A 23703-nucleotide genomic window follows, 5' to 3' on the forward strand; every position below is an offset into this window, starting at 1 on the left:
AATAATCCTATTAAAAATGTTCAAGTCCCTGTAGATTAAACAAATGCACATCAATACAACTATGAGGTACCCCCAAAGAACTTTAAAAGAATGCATGCTTTTTGTTCCAGTAATACCACTATTAGGTCTGTATCAGAAAGAGATGGACCTGTTTGCACAAAAATATTTATAGCTGTGGTTTTGTAGTGGCAAAAAAAAAAATTGGAAAAAAGGAGGTATCCATTGATTTGGGAATGGCTGAACAAATTGTGACAGCCTATGGTGATGAAATACAATTATTCTATAAAGGAAAGAACTGCGTGATTTATATAAGAACTGAAAAGACCTCCCTGCAGAACCTGGAGAACACTGGACATAGTAACTGAAACACTATGGGATTATCAAATATGATTAACTGCTTTTAAAAGTAATGCAATGTTCCAAGACAATGCATAGGATCTTATAAGAAAGAATGCTATCCACATCCATTGAAAGGATTGTTTGATTTGAAATCTAAAAGAAAACATATGATTTACCATTGGTTTCTTTTGGTATATGATTTGGGGTTTTGATTTTATAAGATTACTCTCTTAAATTAATGAATTGTATAAAAATAGATCTTGCGTGATAGATTTCAGTGATAATACATGTATAGTGGAGTTGCGTGTCAACTCTGGGAGGGGCGAAGGAAAAGGGTTGTTAGTCAATATAAATCATGTAACATTGGAAAAATTATGAGTAAATTTGTAACTTGAATAAAAAAAAGAATCAATTCAAATTTCACCTTCAAATGCAAGATGCATTTCCCAATATCTCTAGTACTTTTTGCCTTCCCCTCTGAAATTCCATTTCAAGTATCCTACATATATCTCACAAGAATCTAGTTATTAACCTGTTGGATTTGCAATTAGAATATGAGCTCATTCCCATCACTATCATTTTGGACAAATCTTATACTGAGACTGGTATTTTTCCCTTCCTTAGCATTTAGCCCAGTGCCTGGCACATAGTCGATGTTACACATACTAAATGATTAATAAATATTTGTAAACTAGCTGATTACTCAACATGCTCACAAAAACCCATTCAGCTACTTGTTCTTATTATCTCCATTTGAAAGAAAAGCAAACAAAGGGAGGAATAAAGCAATGATTTTTCTCACAGTAAATGTGTCTTAAGAGAAATTCTAACTCACATCTTCCTGAATTTTACTCCAGCACACCATCCATTCTGCCTCCCAGTTGATCAGTGAGTAATCCTTACCAAAAAAGTCAATTAGGTGCATCAATACATGGCCAAGGGGTCTGGTATATGAAAACCATAATTGGATAAATGCCAAGCTGAAGGTTATGAGTCCAATACTATGGGATATGCAGCAGCAGTTAAAAGGAGGATGAGTTTGGAAGGTTAAATTTGATGGATGACACACTAAAAAAGTAAAATCCCAAGCCAGACTTAGAATAAGAAATTTGAAGGCATAACACAGCTCAAAAGGAAACGGCACTCATTTCTCCTTTTTCTCTTTTCTTTTATATTTTTTAGTTCTTCAATATCTTTCCTAGGATAATGAAATGCTTGCCAGGAGCTCATAAAAAACTCTTTAGAGAATTCCAGAAACTAGAGTCTTTTGTGGCCCATATGATCAAACAACACAAGGAAGATCAAAACTCTGAGGAAGCCCAGGACTTCATTGATGCTTACCTGAAGGAGCTGTCCAAGGTAATGGAGACAACACAAGAAAACATGCACAATGTGCTGGAAAAAAAAAATCAAGGCCTTAAATGGGGAGGGACAAATAGGTTAATATGTTCAAAATTTACATCTGCCTCATAACTTGAGCATCTTTCCTCCTAGAAAACCTGAGGATGTCCTGAATAGAAATAAAATTTCAATTTTATATAAGTTAAGTGGAGTGTATGTATGGTGGTGGGGTTGTTTGGAATTGTATGTAGGTTGTGGTGGTTCTAGAAAATCCAGTTTTTATTTGGATATCGAAAAGATTCTAGAGCTCATTTAATTCAGCCCTCTGCCTTTATAGATGAATAAACTGAAGAACAAAGTAATTAATCAAATGACCCTGCCCACAAAGCTAATAGGAATCTGAGGTGGGATTTGAACCCAGCTCTTTCTGTTTCCTAAGTAGTACTCTACTCCGATTGAGATTAATTATTGGCCCTGATATTTCAACCCTACTAATTCATCTCTCTGCATATTACTTTACTCATCTATAAAATCCTGTGTGCCCTCAATTCCATAGAGATATTGCGTATATATTCTTTTTTTTCCAATTTAAACATTATTTTATTAGGTTATTTTCAAACAATATTCCTTGGAAACAAAGATCCTTTTCTTATCTTCCCCTCCTCCCCCCTCCCCTCTGTAAACCTCAAATTTCCTTAGACTTATAATTGTTGAAAATTTCACCATTGGGATATTTCATACTTGGAAAATTTCTTACTGATAGTCTATTGGAATGGGAACTCCATTGGCATGGGAGGTTCCTTCTCTTCCCTTCTTAAGATTACTTTAGGACAGAAACCCTTTGCTGAACAATGGAAAGGACTTTGACCTATGCTTAAGCATAGAACAGGAATTTCTTTGAGTCTTGATTGATTTAGAATTGATACAATGGAGATACTTGGAATAAATCTCCACCCTATTCAGTCCTAATAGGATTGAGTAAGGGCTGCAGCCTAGATCAAAATTTAATTATTCCAATCTCTACCATACTCAAGTTAACAGGATTTAGAAAGGGCTGTAGCAAAGGAGTATAGATTTAATCATTTGAAAATATGACCTTCAACAGACATGTGCAAAAGCCAGAAACCTCTGGGCGGTCCTGGGTTAAGCGAGAGCCTCCATTGACAGGGAAATTGATGAAGAGTGATTGGTAGATGTGAGGACTGAGGGGAGGCAACTTGGATGGTGTCCTTAAAGATAGGAGGGTCTGGAGACTGAAGGGGGTGGAGTTTTTTTTGGAGCGGTGTGGTTCCTGGGCTCTGAGGAAGCTTGCTCTGAAGGAAGCTGAAGGTGGGGGCCTCTGAGACTGTTTCTCCATTTTGGACACGTGAGTGAAAGGGACTGATCTCTTTTCTTTGCCCCAGCTATCTAAGGGCTTGGGCCTTTTGGCCCAGCCTAAACAGAAGGGGTATTTAAGCCCTATTCCCTTCTCTCCCCTTTCTCTCTCTATATATATCTCTAATTCCTTTCTTGCTCCTATTGTAATTAAACTCCAAAAAAGGCTGACGGCTGACTTGAGTTTTTCATTTAGGAATTACATAGCTGATTCCTTGGCGACCTTAAATTAATATATATCAGTCTTTTAAAGTGATTCCCTTGTAACATTGTGGCTGACCACACGGGAGTCTAAAGAATCCTCTCAATAAAACTTTTTCCTTGCCTTTTTACTATACTGTTTCACCACTTAGTCCTTTTTTTTAAAAAAAAAAAAAAAACTTGGCTTAAAGACACAGCTGCTAGAACACGTGAGTATAAAAAACTTTTTCTCTTTTCTCCTTAAGTTAAATTGGAATCAGCAGTTTTTTCTTTTTCTTCCCTTTAATCTTAAGGGACAGCTGGGTAGCTCAGCGGATTGAGAGCCAGCCCTAGAGGCAGAAGGTCCTGGGTTCAAATCGGACCTCAGATACTTCCCAGCTGTGTGACTCTGATAGACAGAAAACAGCGGTTTTTAAATCTCAGCAACAGGACTCTAAAGTCCTGGCTGGAAGAACTGTTTCTAAATATCCTTTCCCTTAAGGAACAACTTCCTGGATTAAAAAAAAAAAAAACCCTGTGGAAAGTTTGTTGCTTTGCCCTGCTCCCCACGTGTTTTGTGAAATTACAAAATATACATATAAAAATGAGTACTACATTCTTTGACAATTATATGGCAGCTGAAGAAGTAGGGGCATTGAGGAATGAAGGATACCTCCAAATTTTTATATTAATAGGTACTGTCATTTTTGTACTCCTCAATACTATATTTAGAGATGAAAAAATAAAAAATATTGAGGATAAAATAAAACAAAATGAGGATAAAATAAAACAAAATGAGGATAAAATAAAACAAAATGAGGATAAAATAAAACAAAATGAGGATAAAATAAAACAAAATGAGGATAAAATAGAAAATATTGAGGATAAAATAGAAAAAAATGAGGATAAAATAGAAAAAATTGAGGATACAATAGAAAAAATTGAGGATACAATAGAAAAAATTGAGGATAAAATAGGAAATATTGAGAATAAAATAGAAAAACTTGAGGATAAAATAGGAAATATTGAGAATAAAATAGGAAATATTGAGGATAAAATGGGAGATATGGAAGATAAAATAGGAAAAATTGAGGATAAAATGCAAGCCCAATTAGAAGATCTAAAATGTTTCTTACAGGATCAATGGGCAAACACCCACTCTACCAGAAACAGACCTGTTTCTGAACCTTTGAATGAGGAAATTTCCTTCCCTGAAATAGAGATGGAAAACACCTTCCCTATAGCCCAGTTAACAGACTGCTTCTCTCGTGCAGTGCAAATCTTGTCTGAATTTAATCCCCAAAACCCTTCCCCTGCAATCCCAGCTTCTCATGTTCCTTCTCCTACAGAAAACCAAATTCCAATGCAAGGGAGATCTTGTCCTCCTAGAGAAACCTGTCCTTGTCAAACTGACCCACAGGTGCAAAATTCAACTAGAGGCCTGTTTCCTCTAAGAGAAGTACCTGAAATAGGACGAAATGGGGATGTGGTGACTTTAAGACATAGGATACCGTATACTCCCCAAGAAATAAATGAATTTACACGAAATATCCCCACATATGAACAAGATCCTTTTCTTGTAACAAAAAAGATGGGAGACATATTTTTTCAATATAATCCGCCTTACAAGGACGTTGAGAGCTTACTACAGGCTTTTTTAAGTGAACGTGAAAAAAATAAAATAATTGCTCATGTCAACAAAACCCGGGGGCGTAATGCAGCACATTGGCCATCTCAGGATCCTGTTACAAGGGAATCACTTTAAAAGACTGATATATATTAATTTAAGGTCGCCAAGGAATCAGCTATGTAATTCCTAAATGAAAAACTCAAGTCAGCCGTCAGCCTTTTTTGGAGTTTAATTACAATAGGAGCAAGAAAGGAATTAGAGATATATATAGAGAGAGAAAGGGGAGAGAAGGGAATAGGGCTTAAATACCCCTTCTGTTTAGGCTGGGCCAAAAGGCCCAAGCCCTTAGATAGCTGGGGCAAAGAAAAGAGATCAGTCCCTTTCACTCACGTGTCCAAAATGGAGAAACAGTCTCAGAGGCCCCCACCTTCAGCTTCCTTCAGAGCAAGCTTCCTCAGAGCCCAGGAACCACACCGCTCCAAAAAAAACTCCACCCCCTTCAGTCTCCAGACCCTCCTATCTTTAAGGACACCATCCAAGTTGCCTCCCCTCAGTCCTCACATCTACCAATCACTCTTCATCAATTTCCCTGTCAATGGAGGCTCTCGCTTAACCCAGGACCGCCCAGAGGTTTCTGGCTTTTGCACATGTCTGTTGAAGGTCATATTTTTCAAATGATTAAATCTTTACTCCTTTGTTCCAGCCCTTTCTAAATCCTGTTAACTTGAGTATGGTAGAGATTGGAATAATTAAATTTTGATCTAGGCTGCAGCCCTTACTCAATCTTATTAGGACTGAATAGGGTGGAGTATCTCCATTGTATCAATTCTAAAATCAATCAAGACTCAAAGAAATTCCTGTTCTATGCTTAAGCATAGGTCAAAGTCCTTTCCATTGTTCAGCAAAAGGTTTTCTGTCCTAAAGTAATCTTAAGAAGGGAAGAGAAGGAACCTCCCATGCCAATGGAGTTCCCATTCCAATAGACTATCAGTAAGAAATTTTCCAAGTATGAAATATCCCAATGGTGAAATTTCCAACATTTATAAGTCTAAGGAAATTTGAGGTTTACAATCCCGAATGGGACTATAATAATCCTGAGGACTATCTACAACTATACAGTTGTAGAGAGGCCATCCTCACGGCCATGAAGGAATGTGCGGACAGTACAGATAAGTGGATGGAACTGGAAAAAATTAAGCAAAAGGAAAACGAAACACCCTCCAGATTTATGGACAGAATTATCGAGTTTGTGGACAGATACTTAGATTGGGACTTAAATAAAGAGAATAGTTTAAGACAAGTTAGAAGAATCTTTGTAAATAATTCTTGCAAAGTAATTAAAAATTATTTTAAAACACAATGCCCAAGATGGTCAGATATGGACCTTGAAGAATTGCGAAAAACAGCTATATATGTTTTTAAGGGAAACGAAGAAAAGGAAAAAGAGAATAATGATGACATGGAGGAAATGAAGAAAAAAATGAGATGTGCAATAGATAGGATAACTAAATTAGAAAGTGGGCATGATAATGAACCAACGACAATTGCCCCTCTCCAGAAATCCAATTATCAATCCATTACTTGCCACTTCTGTGAGAAGAAGGGCCACAAAATGATGGAATGTAGAACCTTTCTTAAGATGTTTGGAAGGAATACACAGTTTAATAATGGTTTTAGAAATAATAACTATAGAAATTATGATAATGGTTATAGAAACCAAAATTCTAGAAATTATAATAATGACTATGGAAATAACTATAATGAATATAGAAATAAGAGCTTTAGAAACCAGAATTATAGAAATAGGAATTGGGAATTTAATGACAATGCTCAAATTGAAGAAAATTTTAATGATAATACTCAACAATATATGAGAAATGGCGCTCGTCCAAAAATTACTCGAGGTACTAATGACCCTCAGAGAGGTGCCCTTCAGGGGGGTGCCCAAGGAATATCCCAAACACAATGATGGTGCCCAGGGGGGGCTGGGGCACAGGAATCAGAGGATACAACCTTTGATTTCCCAGACCCTGATGTCCTACTACCCGTTGTCCCTATCCACTGCCCTCCCCATACTAATGAACCCCATGTTACCTTAAAAGTGGGTAACACTTATTATGATTGTCTATTAGACACTGGAGCTTCCTGGTCTGTATTAAAGAGAACACCTGATTTACAATGTTATTCTATTGGCTCAGAGAATGTAATGGGAGTATCAGGAATAACCCAAAGAGTTAAAAGACTTCCTCCTAGAATGGTGTCTGTAGGACCCCTAGAGGTACAACACTCCTTCCTTTTGATGCCTGACTCCCCTTTAAATTTGCTGGGGAGGGACCTTCTATGCAAACTCAGAGCCACAATAACCTGCTCCCCAGATGGCTCATTATCATTAGAAGTACCAGAGGAATCTTTAAAATTACTCCCTGTACTTCTCTCGGAAAACCAGGAGGCAAAAGAACCTTCCATTTTTGAAATACCTAAAGATATACCAGAGTCTCTTTGGGCCACATCTTCTTCTGATGTAGGCTTACTTAAATCTGCTGTTCCTGTGCAGATAAAAACTAAATCTAGCCCACCTCCTTCTATCCCTCAGTATCCCCTCTCAAAGGAGGCAATTGAGGGTATTACACCAGTTATTAACTCATTAATAGAACAGGGAATAATAATCCCTTGCAAATCTGAATACAACACGCCCATCCTGCCAATTAAAAAACCAAAAAAAGGACCCGATGGCAAACACATCTATAGATTCGTACAGGATCTAAGGGCAGTGAATAATCACGTTATAAAGAGACACTCCGTAGTTTCTAACATACATACTATTATTTCATCTATTCCTAGCACAGCTACATACTTTACAGTAGTAGACTTGTGTTCAGCTTTCTTTTCCATACCAATACATGAAAACTCCAGGCATATTTTTGCTTTCACCTGGAAGGGCTCACAATATACCTGGTGTCGGCTGCCACAGGGTTATGTCGAAAGTCCGAGCTTATTTGAGCAAATTTTGAGCCAAGACACAGACAATATAACATTTAAAAATAGCAAATTAATCAAATATGTAGATGATCTACTCTTGGCTTCAACAGATGCAGAAACATGTCAAGAAGATAGCAAACACCTTCTTTTGGAATTGCACAAAAGAGGACATAAAATCTCTAAGGATAAAGTTCAATGGTGTCTCCAAAAAGTAGAATATTTGGGATTCATCTTGACTGCGGGTGCTCGTTATATTTCTCCAAAACGAATTGAGAACATTCAAAAATTGAGTGCTCCTACCACTAAGAAACAGCTGAGAGCAATTTTAGGAGCAACAGGGTTTTGTAGACAATGGATTCCATGCTATGGGGAAATCACTAAACCCCTTATAGCATTAACAAAGGATTCGGTTCCTGAACCCCTCAAATTAGAGCCTGAACACTTGTCAGCTCTAACAGATCTGAAAAAGGCTATCATGTCTGCCCCTGCTCTAGGCATCCCAGATTACAACAAGCCATTTACCTTATATGTGCATGAGCGAAGAGGAGTAGCCTCTGGTGTGTTAACTCAGACTTTGGGACCTTCTCAGCGCCCAATTGCTTATTATTCTGCCCAACTAGACCCAGTAGCAGCAGGAGCACCACCATGCCTTAGAGGAGTAGCTGCTACAGCCTTACTAGTAACAAAAACCGTTGATTTAGTATTGGGATGTCCATTAACAATAATGTGCCCACATGAGATTGAAGCATTATTGGTAAAACATAGAACACAGGCATTCTCAGATCAGAGAATTACAAGGTATGAAATAACCTTATTAACTAGTGAAAATATTACCTTGAAACGCTGTTCAACTCTTAACCCTGCCACCTTGCTTCCAGATTTACCTACTTCAGGAGAACCACTACATAACTGTGAAACACTAGTGTCCATGGCAGAAAAGCCTCGAGATAATCTCTTGGACACTCCCTTAGACAATGCAGATCTGATTTTATTTACCGATGGTTCCTCTTTTATGAGGGATGGCATACGTTACACTGGAGCTGCCGTAGTCTCAGAATTTGCCACTGAATGGTCAGCTTCACTACCTTCTAACATTAGCGCTCAAGGAGCAGAACTCATAGCTCTAAAACAAGCTTGTATAATTGCCAAGGATAAAAAGGCAACAATTTATACAGATTCTAGATATGCTTTCGGCATTTGTCACTCAGTCGGGATGCTATGGCTCCAAAGAGGATTTTTAACCTCAGCTGGAAAATCCATAGCTAATGCAGAAATTATTAATGAAGTTCTTTCTGCTCTCAAACTGCCTAAAGCCCTAGCTGTAGTTCATTGCTCTGCCCATACAGGTGGCTCTGACCCTGTCTCTAGAGGAAATGACCGAGCAGATGCCGCTGCAAAACTAGCAGCCATAGAAGGACCTGGATTAATTTTAACATTAACAACCACTGATAATTTAAATTTATCACTCTCCTATAATGAAAAGGAAGTGGAAAAATGGAAACAAAAATTTAAAGCAAAACAAATTAATGGAGTATGGGTGTCACCTGAAGGAAAACCCCTGCTCCCTAGAAGTTTCTATAACCAAATTTGCCAATCTATTCATAAAAATGGTCATTTTGGCACCCAGGGCATCGTGGACTCTGTCAAGAGAGTATGGATAGCCCCTGGTATAACTACTGTAGCCTCTAAAGTATGTTCAGCCTGTCCTATTTGCCAGGCATATAACCAACATGCATATCATGGAAAAGCCTTTGGGGGACGTCCTCTGGCTTACACACCTTTTGAACATCTACAGATAGATTTCATTACAATGCCAAAAGCTGGACGTTATAAATTTTGTCTAGTAATTGTAGATCAACTAACCAGATGGCCAGAAGCATTTCCTACGACCCGAGCCACAGCAGATTTTGTTGCAAAGATACTTTTAAAAGAAATTATCCCTCGTTTTGGCCTACCAGCACGTATTGACTCCGATAGAGGGAGTCATTTTACCGATTCTGTCTTAAATCAAATATATTCTTGCTTGGGGATAACTCCAAAATTCCATGTTCCATATCACCCCCAGAGCTCAGGCCAAGTGGAGAGGATGAATAAAGAACTTAAGACTATGATTGGCAAATTATGCACTGAGACCCATTTAAAATGGCCTAAAATTCTCCCTCTGGCCCTATTTTATCTTAGAAGCAGGCCTAGAGGAGACTTACATATTTCACCATTTGAGATGCTTTTTGGACATCCGCCTATACAGGCTAAGCCTTTCTCCCCGGCTTATACATCGCTATTAGGGGGAGATATTACTATTGCTTCCTATATACAGGAGTTACAGCACAAACTACGTGAACTTCATGAATCCGGAGCTGCAGTACAAGCTGGACCATTAGACTTTTCTCTGCATGACCTGAACCCAGGAGATAAAGTTTATATCAAGAATTTCAAGCGAACTGGACAACTCAACCTTCATGGGAAGGACCATTCCAAATATTATTAACTACTCCAACATCTATAAAGATTGGAGAAAGAGACTCTTGGATTCACTGCTCACATGTGAAGAAAGCATCTTCTGCTGAGACTGATTAACTCTATCTTATCATATGAATTGTGACTCTATCTTATCATAAGAATTGGAGATAATAATCCATAGACAAATGGATGCTGGTTTTTTTTCTTTCAAGAATATATTGAATTACTGATTTTTTTTCTTATTTTTTCTTATTTCTTTTCTTTTATTTTTTATCAGAATATTTGATTTTTTTCTCATTATTTGTACTGAAGGTACACATAATTAATATTAATATTTTTTCCCTGCAGTAATACAAGTTAATATATATACTCTTGCTATAATATCAATATATGCCTAAAAGCTTTAAACTATGGGAACCTGCCATTTATTGATAAAATATTATAGGACTGTGATTAATGTTTGTGTCTGATTCCAGGAAAAGGGATAAAAACAAGGAGCACAGACTAAACCTGAATAGTGCCAATAGAGCACACAAGAAATATTAAAGTGAGACTCGAGGTTGCGACGCTTAACTTATGTTTAAGTCGTAGGACTTCCTTGTATCTACACTCTTTTTGAAATACTCAAACAAGTACAAAGCTTGACTATCATGCTGGCTCCCTATATCTCTGAAGGAAAAAAATCAGACAAGGGAATGACATTTCCCCATCAAAATAGAATTCTAATTCTTTTCTTCTTATATTATGGCAACTTCCTGTAGTCTTGGCTACAAATGGCTAAGTGAAATATTACTGCCTTCTGTCCTACATACTTGTGGGATAGAAATTACTTTAAACTGGACCTATACAAGGTCTATTTTGAATTTTTCTTATGTTTTTGATTATTTTTCTATTCTTTTGATAATTGACACATACACCCCCATAACTGAACATTGCATTCTGAGCTAAACTTGATATATTTTTTTTTAAATACTTACTTCAGGGGGGATTGTATTTTATTTAAAAATCTAAGAATTTTTGAATTTTTTTTGTTTGATTGTATTTTTATAAAAATCCAAGACTTTTGTTTAAGATTTTACTGTTATAAAAAATTTCAAAGATTTTGATTTTGTTCGAGAAAAGATCTTCAAGAAAGAAGCTTGAAACTTTTATATCCAGAGAATGAACTGTTGCAGAAAGATGCCAAAAACCTACACTTCATCAAGAAGATCAAGAATGAACTTTGGATGTGATTGATTGGACTGAACTTTTGATTGAACATTTATTGTAACATTTATGCCAAAAGGGACTGCCCCTAATTTGGCTTTCTGTCAATGCGCCTAGCAAACATTGGTTTTGCTTTCTTTTCTTTTCTATTTCCTCTCTCACTATTCTAATTTCTCCTAGAAAATTGAATATTGTGTATATCTTTAGTTAGAAGTGAATTTAGAACTACAAAATGATTATGTTAAATGATCAAAGGGGAGACTAGTCTCCCAATGATCATCAGGGGGGATTGTAAACCTCAAATTTCCTTAGACTTATAATTGTTGAAAATTTCACCATTGGGATATTTCATACTTGGAAAATTTCTTACTGATAGTCTATTGGAATGGGAACTCCATTGGCATGGGAGGTTCCTTCTCTTCCCTTCTTAAGATTACTTTAGGACAGAAACCCTTTGCTGAACAATGGAAAGGACTTTGACCTATGCTTAAGCATAGAACAGGAATTTCTTTGAGTCTTGATTGATTTAGAATTGATACAATGGAGATACTTGGAATAAATCTCCACCCTATTCAGTCCTAATAGGATTGAGTAAGGGCTGCAGCCTAGATCAAAATTTAATTATTCCAATCTCTACCATACTCAAGTTAACAGGATTTAGAAAGGGCTGTAGCAAAGGAGTATAGATTTAATCATTTGAAAATATGACCTTCAACAGACATGTGCAAAAGCCAGAAACCTCTGGGCGGTCCTGGGTTAAGCGAGAGCCTCCATTGACAGGGAAATTGATGAAGAGTGATTGGTAGATGTGAGGACTGAGGGGAGGCAACTTGGATGGTGTCCTTAAAGATAGGAGGGTCTGGAGACTGAAGGGGGTGGAGTTTTTTTTGGAGCGGTGTGGTTCCTGGGCTCTGAGGAAGCTTGCTCTGAAGGAAGCTGAAGGTGGGGGCCTCTGAGACTGTTTCTCCATTTTGGACACGTGAGTGAAAGGGACTGATCTCTTTTCTTTGCCCCAGCTATCTAAGGGCTTGGGCCTTTTGGCCCAGCCTAAACAGAAGGGGTATTTAAGCCCTATTCCCTTCTCTCCCCTTTCTCTCTCTATATATATCTCTAATTCCTTTCTTGCTCCTATTGTAATTAAACTCCAAAAAAGGCTGACGGCTGACTTGAGTTTTTCATTTAAGAATTACATAGCTGATTCCTTGGCGACCTTAAATTAATATATATCAGTCTTTTAAAGTGATTCCCTTGTAAAACCTCCTCTAGCCAATGCATGATTCCACTGGGTATCACATGTGTCCTTGCTTCAAACCCATTTCCATGTTGTTTGTATTTGTATTAGGGTGTTCATTTAGAGTCACTCCTCATTCCTGTACCTTCCACCCCTGTAGTCAAGCAGTTGCTTATCTTCAGTGTTTTTACTCCCACCTTTTGTCCTTTGCTTGTGGATAGTGTTTTTATCTCCTGGATCCCTGCAGAATGTTCAGGGATGTTGTATTGACACTAATGGAGAAGTCCATTACGTTCTCTTGTACCACAGTGTGTCAGTCTCTGTGTACAATGTTTTCCTGGTTCTGCTACTCTTGCTCTGCATCACTTCCTGGAGGTTGCTCCAGTCACCATGGAATTCCTCCACTTTATTATTCCTTTTAGCACAATAGTATTCTATCACCAACATATACCACAATTTGTTCAGTCATTCTCCAATTGAAGAGCATCCCCTTGTTTTCCAATTTTTGGCCACCAGAAAGAGAGCAGCTATGAATATTCTTGTACAAGTCTTTTTCTTTATTATCTCTTTGGGGTAAAGACCTAGCAGTGCTATGGCTGGATCATAGGGCAGACATTCTTTTATCGCCCTTTGGGCATAGTTCCAAATTGCCGTCCAGAATGGTTAGATCAATTCACAACTCCACCAGCAATGAATTAATGTCCCGACTTTTCCACATCCCCTCCAGCATTCATTACTTTCTTTTGCTGTCATATTAACCAATCTGCTAGTTGTGAGATGATACCTCAGAGTTGTTTTGATTTGCATCTCTCTGATTATAAGAGATTTAGAACACTTATTATGTGCTTATTAATAGTATTGATTTCTTTGGCTGAAAATTGCCTGTTCATGTCCCTTGCCCACTTATCAATTGGAGAATGACTTGATTTTTTGTACAATTGATTTAGCTCTTTATAAATTTGAGTAATTAGACCTTTGTCAGAGGATTTTGTTATGAAAATTGTTTCCCAATTTGTTACTTCCCTTCTCAATTTGGTTGTGTTGGTTTTGCTTGTACAAAACTTTATAATCTGATGTAATCACAATTGTTTATTTTAAATTTTTTGGCTCTTTCTATGTCTTCCTTGGTTTTAAAGTCTTTCCCTTTCCACAGGTCTGACATGTATATTAGACTGTGATTACCTAATTTACTTATAGTTTCCTTCTTTATGTTCAAGTCATTCACCCATTCTGAGTTTATATTGGTGTAGGGTGTGAGATGTTGATCCAAACCTAATCTCTCCCACACTGTCTTCGATTTTTCCCCGCAGTTTTTATCAAATATTGCATTTTTGTCCCAAAAGCTGGGGTTTTTGGGTTTAATCAGAGACAGTCTTGCTGATGTCACTCACCCCAAGTCTATTCCACTGATCCTCCTTTCTGTCTCTTAGCCAGTACCAAACTCTTTTGATGACCACTGCTTTATAAGAGAGTTTGAGATCTGGGACTGCAAGGCCACCTTCCTTTGCATTTTTTTTTTCATGATTCCCCTATATATCCTTGATCTTTTGTTCTTCCAAATGAACTTTGTTATGGTTTTTTCTATTGTGTATATATTCTTTGTAAACACTAAAATACCATAAAATAAATTATCGATTGTACAGGCTATCAAAATATAATACCTCTGAGAATTTGTGTAGAGATGGAACCAGTATCTGCTGTTAAATTTATGGGACAAATATTCTTTTCACCATCGTATTGGACATTATTAATGTCAAAGTCCCCAAATGTCTAAGAGCTGAATGTTTCCTTAAGCATCTATATATCCACTCTGAAATATTCAGTAGACCACACATGAATTGTGTTCCATTTTGGGACTGGAGAAGATTGAAAGAAGGGAAGCCAGCATGATGGGGGCCTTTCCAATCATGTCCTATGAGGTTTGTGTTAAAGCAAAAGGATATGTTTAGTCTAGATAATAGAAGTCTTCAAGAAACATAGTAGCTATTTTTTCACAACTCAAATCAGTGAGGAGGAAAGATTAGCTGTCTCTTCCTCTTCACAAAAGGCAGAATAAGGTGGAAGAATATTATGAGGCAAAGTTCAGTTGGCAATAATGGAGGAATAACTCTGAGTGGAATTATTTGACACAAAATGTCATGGATTGAAGTCAGGTGAGCAGATGTTGGTACATTTTAGTAGGATTTAACTTCAAGTATCACTTGGATTTGAATCAGAGGTATTAAATATATGGTCAGTGTGTTTGTTGCAAGTGTGTATCATTTGAAATGGAACTTAGGTTGCAGAATGGATAAAGCTCTGGACTTCATCATCTTCCTGAGTTCAAATTTGCCCTCAGACTCTTACTAGCTGTTCATTGAACATTTGATAGAATTCACTAAGGAATCCATCACTCCCTGGGGATTTTTTCTTAGGGAGTTCTTTGATGGCCTGTTTCAATTTCTTTTTCTGATATGGGATTATTTAAGAATTCTATTCCTTCTTCTGTTAATCTAGGCAATCTATATTTTTGTAAATATTCATCCATATCACCCAGATTGGCATATATTTATTACCATATAATTGGGGAAAATAGTTTTTAATGATTGCTTTAATTTCCTCTTCATTGGAGATGAGGTTCCCATTTTCATATATGATACTGTTAATTTGGTTTTCTTCTTTCCTTTCTTAAATTAAATTGACCAGTATTTTGTCTATTTAGTTTGTTTTTTTTCAAAATACCAGTTTCAAGTCTTATTTATTAGTTCAATGGTTCTGTCACTTTTGATTTTTATTAATTTCTCCCTTAAATTTTAGGATCACTAATTTGGTTTTCTCCTGGGGGTTTTAAAGATTGTTTCCCAATTTGTTACTTCCATTCTGATTTTAGTTATATTGGTTTTGTTTCTACAAAAAACTTTTTAATTTCACATAGTCAAAATTATTGATTTTACATTTTGCTTGATTTAAAAATTTTTCCCTTCCCAAAGGTCTGACATGTATACTATTTTGTATTAAGCTAATTTACTTATACTTTCCTTCTTTATGTTCAAGTCATTCACCCATTCTGAGTTTATCTTGGTGTGGGGTGTAAGGTAATGATTCAAAACTAATCTCTCCCACACTGTCTTTCATTTTTCCCCGCAGTTTTTATCAAATATTGGATATTTGTCCCAAAATTTGGGGTCAGTCCTTGGGTTTATCAGAGACAGTCTTGCTGACATCACTCACCCCAAGTCTATTCCACTGATCCTCCTTTCTGACTCTTAGCCAATACCAAATTGTTTTGATGACCACTGCTTTATAGTATAGTTTGAGATCTGGGACTGCAAGTCCTCCTTCCTTTGCATTTTTTTTCATGATTTCCCTGTATATCCTTGATCTTTTGTTATTCCAAATGAATTTGTTATGCTTTTTTTCTAATTCAGTAAAGAATTTTTTTGGTAGTTCAATAGGTATGACACTAAATAAGTAAACTAATTTGGGTAGAATTGTCATTTTTAATTTGTTTGCTCGTCCCACCCATGAGCAATCAATGTTTTTCCAATTGTTTAGATCTAGTTTTAACTGTGTGTAAAGTGTTTTGTACTTGTGTTCATATAATTCCTATGTTTGTCTCGACAGATACATTCCTAAGTATTTTATATTGTCTAGGGTGATCTTAAATGGTATTATTTTTTAATTCTTGCTGCTGAAATTCATTAGAGATATATAAAAATGTTGATGACTTATGCAGGTTTATTTTGTATTCTGCAACTTTGCTAAAATTGTTGATTATATCAACTAGCTTTTTGGTTGATTCTCTAGGATTCTTTAAGTAAACCATCATATCATTTGCAAAGAGTGATAGCTTGGTCTCCTCGTTGCCAATTTTAATACCTTCAATTTCTTTTTCTTCTCTAATTGCTGCTGATAGTGTTTCTAGTGCAATGTTAAATAATAGAGGTGATAATGGGCATTATTGTTTTACTCCTGATCTTATTGGGAAGGCTTATAGTTTATCCCTATTGCAGATGATGTTTGCTGATGGTTTTATTTATATATATATATATATATATATATATATATATGTATATATATACATATAAATACTGTTTATTATTTTTAGGACAAGCCCTTCTATTCCTATACTTTCTAGTGTTTTCAGTAGGAATGGGTGTTGTATTTTATCAAAGGCTTTTCCTGCATCTATTGAGATAATCATGTGATGTTTGTTGGTTTGATTGTTAATATGGTCAATTATGTGGATGGTTTTCCTAAAACTGAACCATCCTTCAAGAGATTCAGGCTCCCATTAGAGGAAGGTTCACGGCTCCCACTAGTATAGTTTTTCTACCTATTTCATCCTTTAGCTCTTCAAGTTTCTCCTTTAGAAATTTGCATGCTATGCCATTTGGTACATACATGTTGAGTACAGATATTTCCCCATTGTTTATGCTGCCTTTATCAGGTTGTAATTACCTTCCCTACCTCTTTTAACTAGATTTATTTTATTTTGCCTTTGTCCGATATCATGATTGCAACTCCTACCTTCTCTTTAATAGTTGATGCTCAATAGATTTGGCTCCATCCTCTTACTTTCACCCTATTTGTATCTACCTTCCTCATGTGTGTTTCTTGTAGACAGCATATGGTAGGGTTTTGGATTTTAATCCATTCTGTTATTCGCTTGCATTTTATGGGTGAGTTCATTCCATTCACATTCAGAGTTATGATTACTAGCTGTGTATTTCCCAGCATTTTGATTTCTACTCCTGGTCCTGCCTTTTCTTCTTTCACGATTTCCTTCTACACCAATGTTTGTTTTTAATCAGTCCCCCTAGTTCCCACCCTTATTTTACTTCCCTTTCTGACCCTCTCCCTTCTTATTGACCCCTCCTTATTTTACCTGTACTCTTCTTAAAATTACCCCTCCCCCCTCCCTCCTTTGTACTGCTTCCCTCCCCGCCAGTCCATTTCTTACCCTTCTATTCCCCTATAGGGCACAAATCTATTCTCTGCCCCAATGGATTGAAAGCATTTAAGAGCTGAGTATTTCCTATCTTCAACCTCTTTACACTTCCAGTGTATTGATGTTCTCCTCCCTCCCATCACAAGCTTCTTTGTGACATCTAAATTTACCCCCATTTGTTTCTTTTCTCATTTCTTTTAGTATTAACCTCTTTTTTAGCTCTAGTTATATATATGTATATATATACATATCTATAGTTATGTGTATATATATATACATAAACATGTGTATGTATTTATACATACATATATCTATATACCTATTTATGTCTTGTCCTTTCATCCTATAGCATTTGTCACTGTTCCCTCTAAGTGTGATACTTTTAGCTGCCCAGGTAATAATAACAGTTTTTAAGAGTTACCAAGGACCTCTTTTCTTATAGGGATACATGTCATTTTAATTTATTGAGTCTCTTAAAAATTTTTTTTCTGTTGTTTTGTTTTGTTTTTCTTTTTTCCCTCTTTTTAATTACCTTTTGATGATTCTCTTCAGTTCTGTGCTTTAACATCAAATTTTCTGTTCAAGTCTGGTCTTTTATTACGAATTCTTTTAATTCTATTGTGTTGAATGACCATACTTTCCCCTGTAAGAATATAGTCAGTTTTGCTGGGTACTTGATTCTTGGTTTTAGACCTAGTTCCCTTGCTTTCCAAAATATCATATTCTATGCCTTTCAGTCCTTGAGTGTAGATACAGCCAGCTCTTGTGTTATCCTCACCGTGGTTCCATGGTATCTGAATGACTTTTTCTTGGCAGCTTGTAATATATATATTTTTTTGGTCTGACAGTTCTTGAGTTTGGCTATAACATTCCTGGGGGTTGTCAGTTGGGGATTAGTAGAGGAGGTGATCTGTTGATTCTTTCAATCTCCACTTTTCCCTCTACTTCTTGGATATCAGAGCAGCTTTCTTAAATAATTTCCTGTAGTATAATATCCAGGCTTTTTCTTTCACCATGGTCTTTTGGTAGACGAATGATTCTTAAATTGTCTCACTTTGAATGATTTTCTAAATCCTCTGTTTTGTGAACGAGATGCTTCATATTTTCCTCAATTTTTTCATTCTTTTGGTTTTGATTTATATTATCCTTCTGCCTTGTGAGGTCACATAATTCCAGTTGTTTTATTCTTGTTCTTAAAGACTGGATTTAATCCATGGCTTTTTGGTCATCCTTGTCATTTTGGGCTGATTTTCTTTGGAGGTGATCTTTCATCCTCTTTACCTCATCGTTCATCTCCTTTTTCTCATCTTTCATCTTCTTCACCTCATCTTTGGCTCATTATCCAGCTGTTTGATTTTGGCTTTCAAGACACTATTTTCTGTTTAAAGATGCCTTATCTTAGCTTTTAAAATTTTTCCCAATTGTCTTCAGCCTTTCTTAATTGTGTTTTGAATTGCATTTTGAGTTCTTCCAAAGCCTGCATCCAATTTGCTGGGATTTCTGATTTTTCCTTTGCTAATCCTTTCCCCTCTGTTTTGTTCACTCATTGCTCATTACCTGTGCAGAAGCTGTCTATTGTAATTTCTTCTTTTTCTATTGTTTCCTCGAGTTTACCCCTCCTTTGCTCCCCATATTTGTCTGTGCTCTTGCTCCTCTGATTATTTTTTTGCTTTTGGGGCTTTCTGTTAGTCTTCCCTCTTGAAGCTTTTTCAGATTTCTCTGTGCAGCCTCTTGGGGAGGAATGTTGGCTTCCCTGTCCTCTGGAGGCTTTTGTTTAGATTAAGTTCAGTTGGGTTTGGCTGTCTGTGCTCTCAGGCCAAAAACTCCTGGAAGGCTGGAGCTAAATGGAAGCTCTCAGTTGCCAGGGCTCTCTCCAGTTCTCTCCAGCTGCTTCCCTGCCACCTGAGTTCCACACTCTGAGCCTGGCACAGCCCTGCCTGCAAGGAACACCCTCTAGACCAGTATCTTTGCCCACCCAGAGGTTCCTGTCCTTGAGGGAGTCCCAGCTCTCTGGGGGCAAGGGGTCCTGACGTCCCTGAGCTCTGAGGGCTCCTGAAGGGATTAAGTTCAACTGGGTTGGTCTGGATGTGCTCCGAGGCAAAAACCTCCTGTAAGACTGGAGCTAAATGGAAGGACCCAGCTGCTGGAGCTTCCAGCTCTTCAATCTCTCTCTGGCTACTTCCCTGCTGCCTGTGTTGGACACTCTGAGCCTAGCACAATCCTACTCACAAGGTACACCCTCCAGACCAGCACCATTGCTTGCCCAGAGGTTCCCTCTGCTTCTGGGGGCTCAGAGCTCTGAGTTGGGTGGAAGGGTTCCTCGGACCTTCCTTCTGCCTTTCCCTTAGAACCAATGGTTCTCAGATTCTGGCTGGGGGGAGGGGTGTGTACCTTTTGAATTGAGTCCAGCAGAAGGGTTCCCCTGCTCTGTCTTGTTGTTAGGTTGGATTTTCAGTCCTCTAGGAGCATTTAGTTTGTGATTGGTAATGAAGGCTTTTCAGAGGTCTGAACTATTGCTGCTCCTCAGCCACCATCTTGACTCTGCCTCCAGTGATTTACTTTTAATCAATTCCCTTAATTCCTTCCCTTGATATGCTTCCCCCTCCCTTTTGTTTCCTTCATGTTTTGGGGGTCTGTTACTTACCCCACCTCCTTCCCTCACTTTTTCTACTCCCTCCTCCCTACCCCCCTTAGTTTCCTCTTCTCCCTTACCCTGTAGGATAACATAGAATTCAGGATCCCAATGGATCTAGATGCTCTTCTCTCTCAGAGTTTATTTCACTGAGAGTAAGGCTTAAGTATTACCTATTAGCTCTCTCTTCCTCTCCTTATAAAAGTATTCTTCACCTTCAATTCCCATGTGTATCTTTGGGTGAAAAAGATTATTCTATTTATTTTATTTCTATTTCTCCATGTATCTCTTAGTACCATCATCAATTCCCCACCACCCTTTTCTTCTTCTTTTTTGTACATATCATCTTATAGCCCTTAATGCTCCAATCATTCCCTATGAGTGATTCTTCTAATTACTATATTTATGAATACAATTTTTGAGATTTACAAATAACATTTTCCCCATGTGTTAATATGCATAATTTGATCTAATTGTAGCCCTTATGGAAGAGAGTTTGAATAAAAAAAAAAAAGCATTTTTCTCCTTTTCCATTTCTTCATGTTTAGCTTTTCATGTTATTCTTGCTCTTTGTGTTTCGATAGCAAAGTTTCCACTCAGTTCAAGTTTTTTTCTTTACAAATACTTCAAACTCTTCTATTTTGTTGAATGCCCATACTTTCCCCTGGAAGTATATAGTCAGTTTTGGTGGATAGGTGATTCCTGGTTGAAGACCCAGTTCTCTTGCCTTTCTGAATATTGTGTTCCAGGCTTTGCAGTCCTTTAGTGTGGAAGCCACCAGGTCTTGTGTGATCCTGATTGGTGCTCCTTGGTATTTGAATTGTCTCTTTTTGGCTTCTTGTAGAATTTTCCCCTTTAATTGAAAGCTTTGGAATTTGTCAATTAAATTCCTGGCAGTTGTCTTTTGGGTATTTAGTGTAGAGGGTGTTTGATGTACTCCTTCAATGCCTGTTTTTCCCTTGTTCAAGAAACATCAGGGCAGTTTTCTTGGATGATTTCTCGTATTATGATGTCAATGTTTCTGTTTATTTCTGACTTTACAGGAAGACCAAAGATTCTCAGATTATCTCTCCTTCCACTGTTTTCCTGATCTATCACCTTGTCAGTGAGATATTTTATATTTTCTTCTATTTTGTCAGTCTTTTGACTTTGCTTTTTAATTCTTGCTGTTTTGCAAGACCATTGTCTTCCAGTTGCTAAATTCTGGTCTTTAAAGATGGGTTTTCCTTTTCAGTTTGGTCTACCCTGATTTGTGGGGCTTCCAGCTGTTTCTCCAATTGGGAGTTCTTTTCCCTTAGATTGTTCTATTCTCTTTTCATTATTTCCCATTTTTCATTCCAGGAGGCTTTCTCCTCTGATAACCTCCAATTTAAATTCTTTAAGAGCATGTGGACAATTTCCATTTCTTTTGGAAGGTTTTGGAGCATTTATTTGGGTTTCTCTTCTGCTATTTCCTCTATAGTCTCTATTTTTCCTCCATAAAAATTATCCAAAGTCAACCCCTTCCTCTTGCTTTTCTTGGTGTTGGAAACTTATTCCTGGGCACTGTTTGCCATCTCTATGGTTGTTTTTCTTTTCTTTTCCTTTCCAGTCAGAAATATGATTGAGAAGGGCTGGCTCTCTGTCTATGGAATTAAGGAGCAAGTCTTTTGCCTGAGTCAAACACTCGAATGTCCACAGCTGCACTACCTTCCAATGGGAGCCAATGTTCTGCGCTCCCATGCCTGCAAGTGTTTAGAGTGCTACTACTCTCAGGGGTAGCTCCTTGGTGGTCTTATTCAGCTCCCAAGACTGAGATACCCCTAACTCACTACAGAGGTGCACAGTTGTTGATTATGGCACTGTTTCTCAATTCCCAAGATCTGAGCTCACCCACCCGCCTGCCGGAATTTCAAGTATAACTGGTCTCAGGGGTATGTCCTTGGTGGTCATAGTTAGCTCCCGAGACCTAGAGGTACCCCTTCCTCAGTCCAGAAGTACCCCTCATTCACTTATTGATTCTGGGGGCATTGACTCTAACTATGGCTCCATAGGTGTGGTGGGGGAGGGTAGATCAGCTCAAGTTTAGCTGGGAGATTTTTGCTCCTTTATAGAATGGAAAGGTCCCAATTCCATGTACCTTCAAAGCTGCGCCCTACTGTAGAGTCCCTCTATTCTCATGAGAATAGTTTATTGGGGGTCTTTTGAGGTCATCTATATTGTTGGGGCTGAGGAGGGGAAGCAAGCCATGTCTAGACTGCCACCATGTTTACCCAAAAGTTGGAATAATATCTCTCTCTATGGGTTTTGAGGGAGAAATACTCTGTAATTTTCCCAGCCCAAAAGAAATGGGATCTCTAATTCTTAGGAACACTTACTGTATTCTTGGGAGCTAATGGGAAACATAAATTCTGTCCCCCTCATATTTTACAGTCCTGTATTTGAGGGAGTAATTACTCATGTTCTAAGAGAGATAGAATTTTTTTAAATTAACCAGCTAGCATTTGCCTTTCTATTTAAGGGTAATATCAGCTCTAATTTAAAGGAAAACAATTTAGTCTCATGCACCCTGGACCTCTTCTTTGCTGGAACAGAGTCTACATCAACCACTCTAAGGTGGGCTCTGCTGTATATGGCCTTTTATCCAGAGATTCAAGGTATGGTGATAGTCCCAGGCTATGAAAGTTTCATACATCCTTTTAGGGTTCTGCCCAGAAGAAAAGATCTATTCATGTAGAGACATAATATTTGCAAAGTAACTTACGTACATCATCTTGATTCAACTGGCTTTGGAAAAGAGCAGTGATTCCTATCCTTCACAATCATGAGCACCCCTTTTTGACACCAAAATTTTGTTCAACCCCCCATCAGATGGTAGTTGCTGGTCAGGACAATAAAGTATAGGATTTGAAGCCAGAAAGATGTGAGTTCAAATCTTGCCTCAAGCACTTACTAATGATGTAATCCTGAGCGAAACCTATAATTCCATTCAACATCAGTATATTCATTCATAAATAATGATAATAATAGCCCTTCTCTCATATGGGTGCTCTTAAAATCAGACAAGTTAATGTGCTTAAAGTGCTTTTCAAAACATAAAGTACTCCATAAATACTAGAACATCCCAAGATATTGCTAATTGGTCAATATCTAATTAGGAGGTAGCCTATTAACCTGTCCACCACTTTCCATCCTCCAGTGTTGATGAGTCTATAGACAGGAAAAGAATCCTTGTCCACTTCAGTTATTAATCACATTTTGCTAAATAAGAACATCCCTCAGAATAAGTAAGGACAAAGAAATGTAAAAACGGAGTGTCTGATCCAGCTCCCAGATACAAGAAAACACAAACTTCTCTCTAATCCAGACTCTTAAAAAGAAATTAATATATTAAATGAAAAGTGTAAATTTTCCCATTAGAT

At 37.4% G+C, this 23703-nt stretch overlaps 1 protein-coding gene across 2 annotated transcripts in view; it reads left to right on the plus strand.

The window, feature by feature from the left end:
• The window catches only part of LOC100031960 (cytochrome P450 2J4-like), a 153002-nt gene that overhangs the window by 17789 nt on the left and 111510 nt on the right, over positions 1-23703 (plus strand). The window contains exons 5-6 of one of the 2 annotated variants that reach the window (XM_056815040.1): positions 1522-1698; positions 22803-22938. The exons of the other annotated variant lie outside the window; for it this stretch is intronic. Coding sequence (XP_056671018.1) covers positions 1522-1698; positions 22803-22938 — 313 coding nt within the window. The remainder of the gene's footprint in view (positions 1-1521; positions 1699-22802; positions 22939-23703) is intronic. 2 annotated transcript variants of the gene reach the window in all.

This window comes from Monodelphis domestica, chromosome 2 (assembly GCF_027887165.1).
Source record: "Monodelphis domestica isolate mMonDom1 chromosome 2, mMonDom1.pri, whole genome shotgun sequence".
Classification (NCBI taxonomy): domain Eukaryota; kingdom Metazoa; phylum Chordata; class Mammalia; order Didelphimorphia; family Didelphidae; genus Monodelphis; species Monodelphis domestica.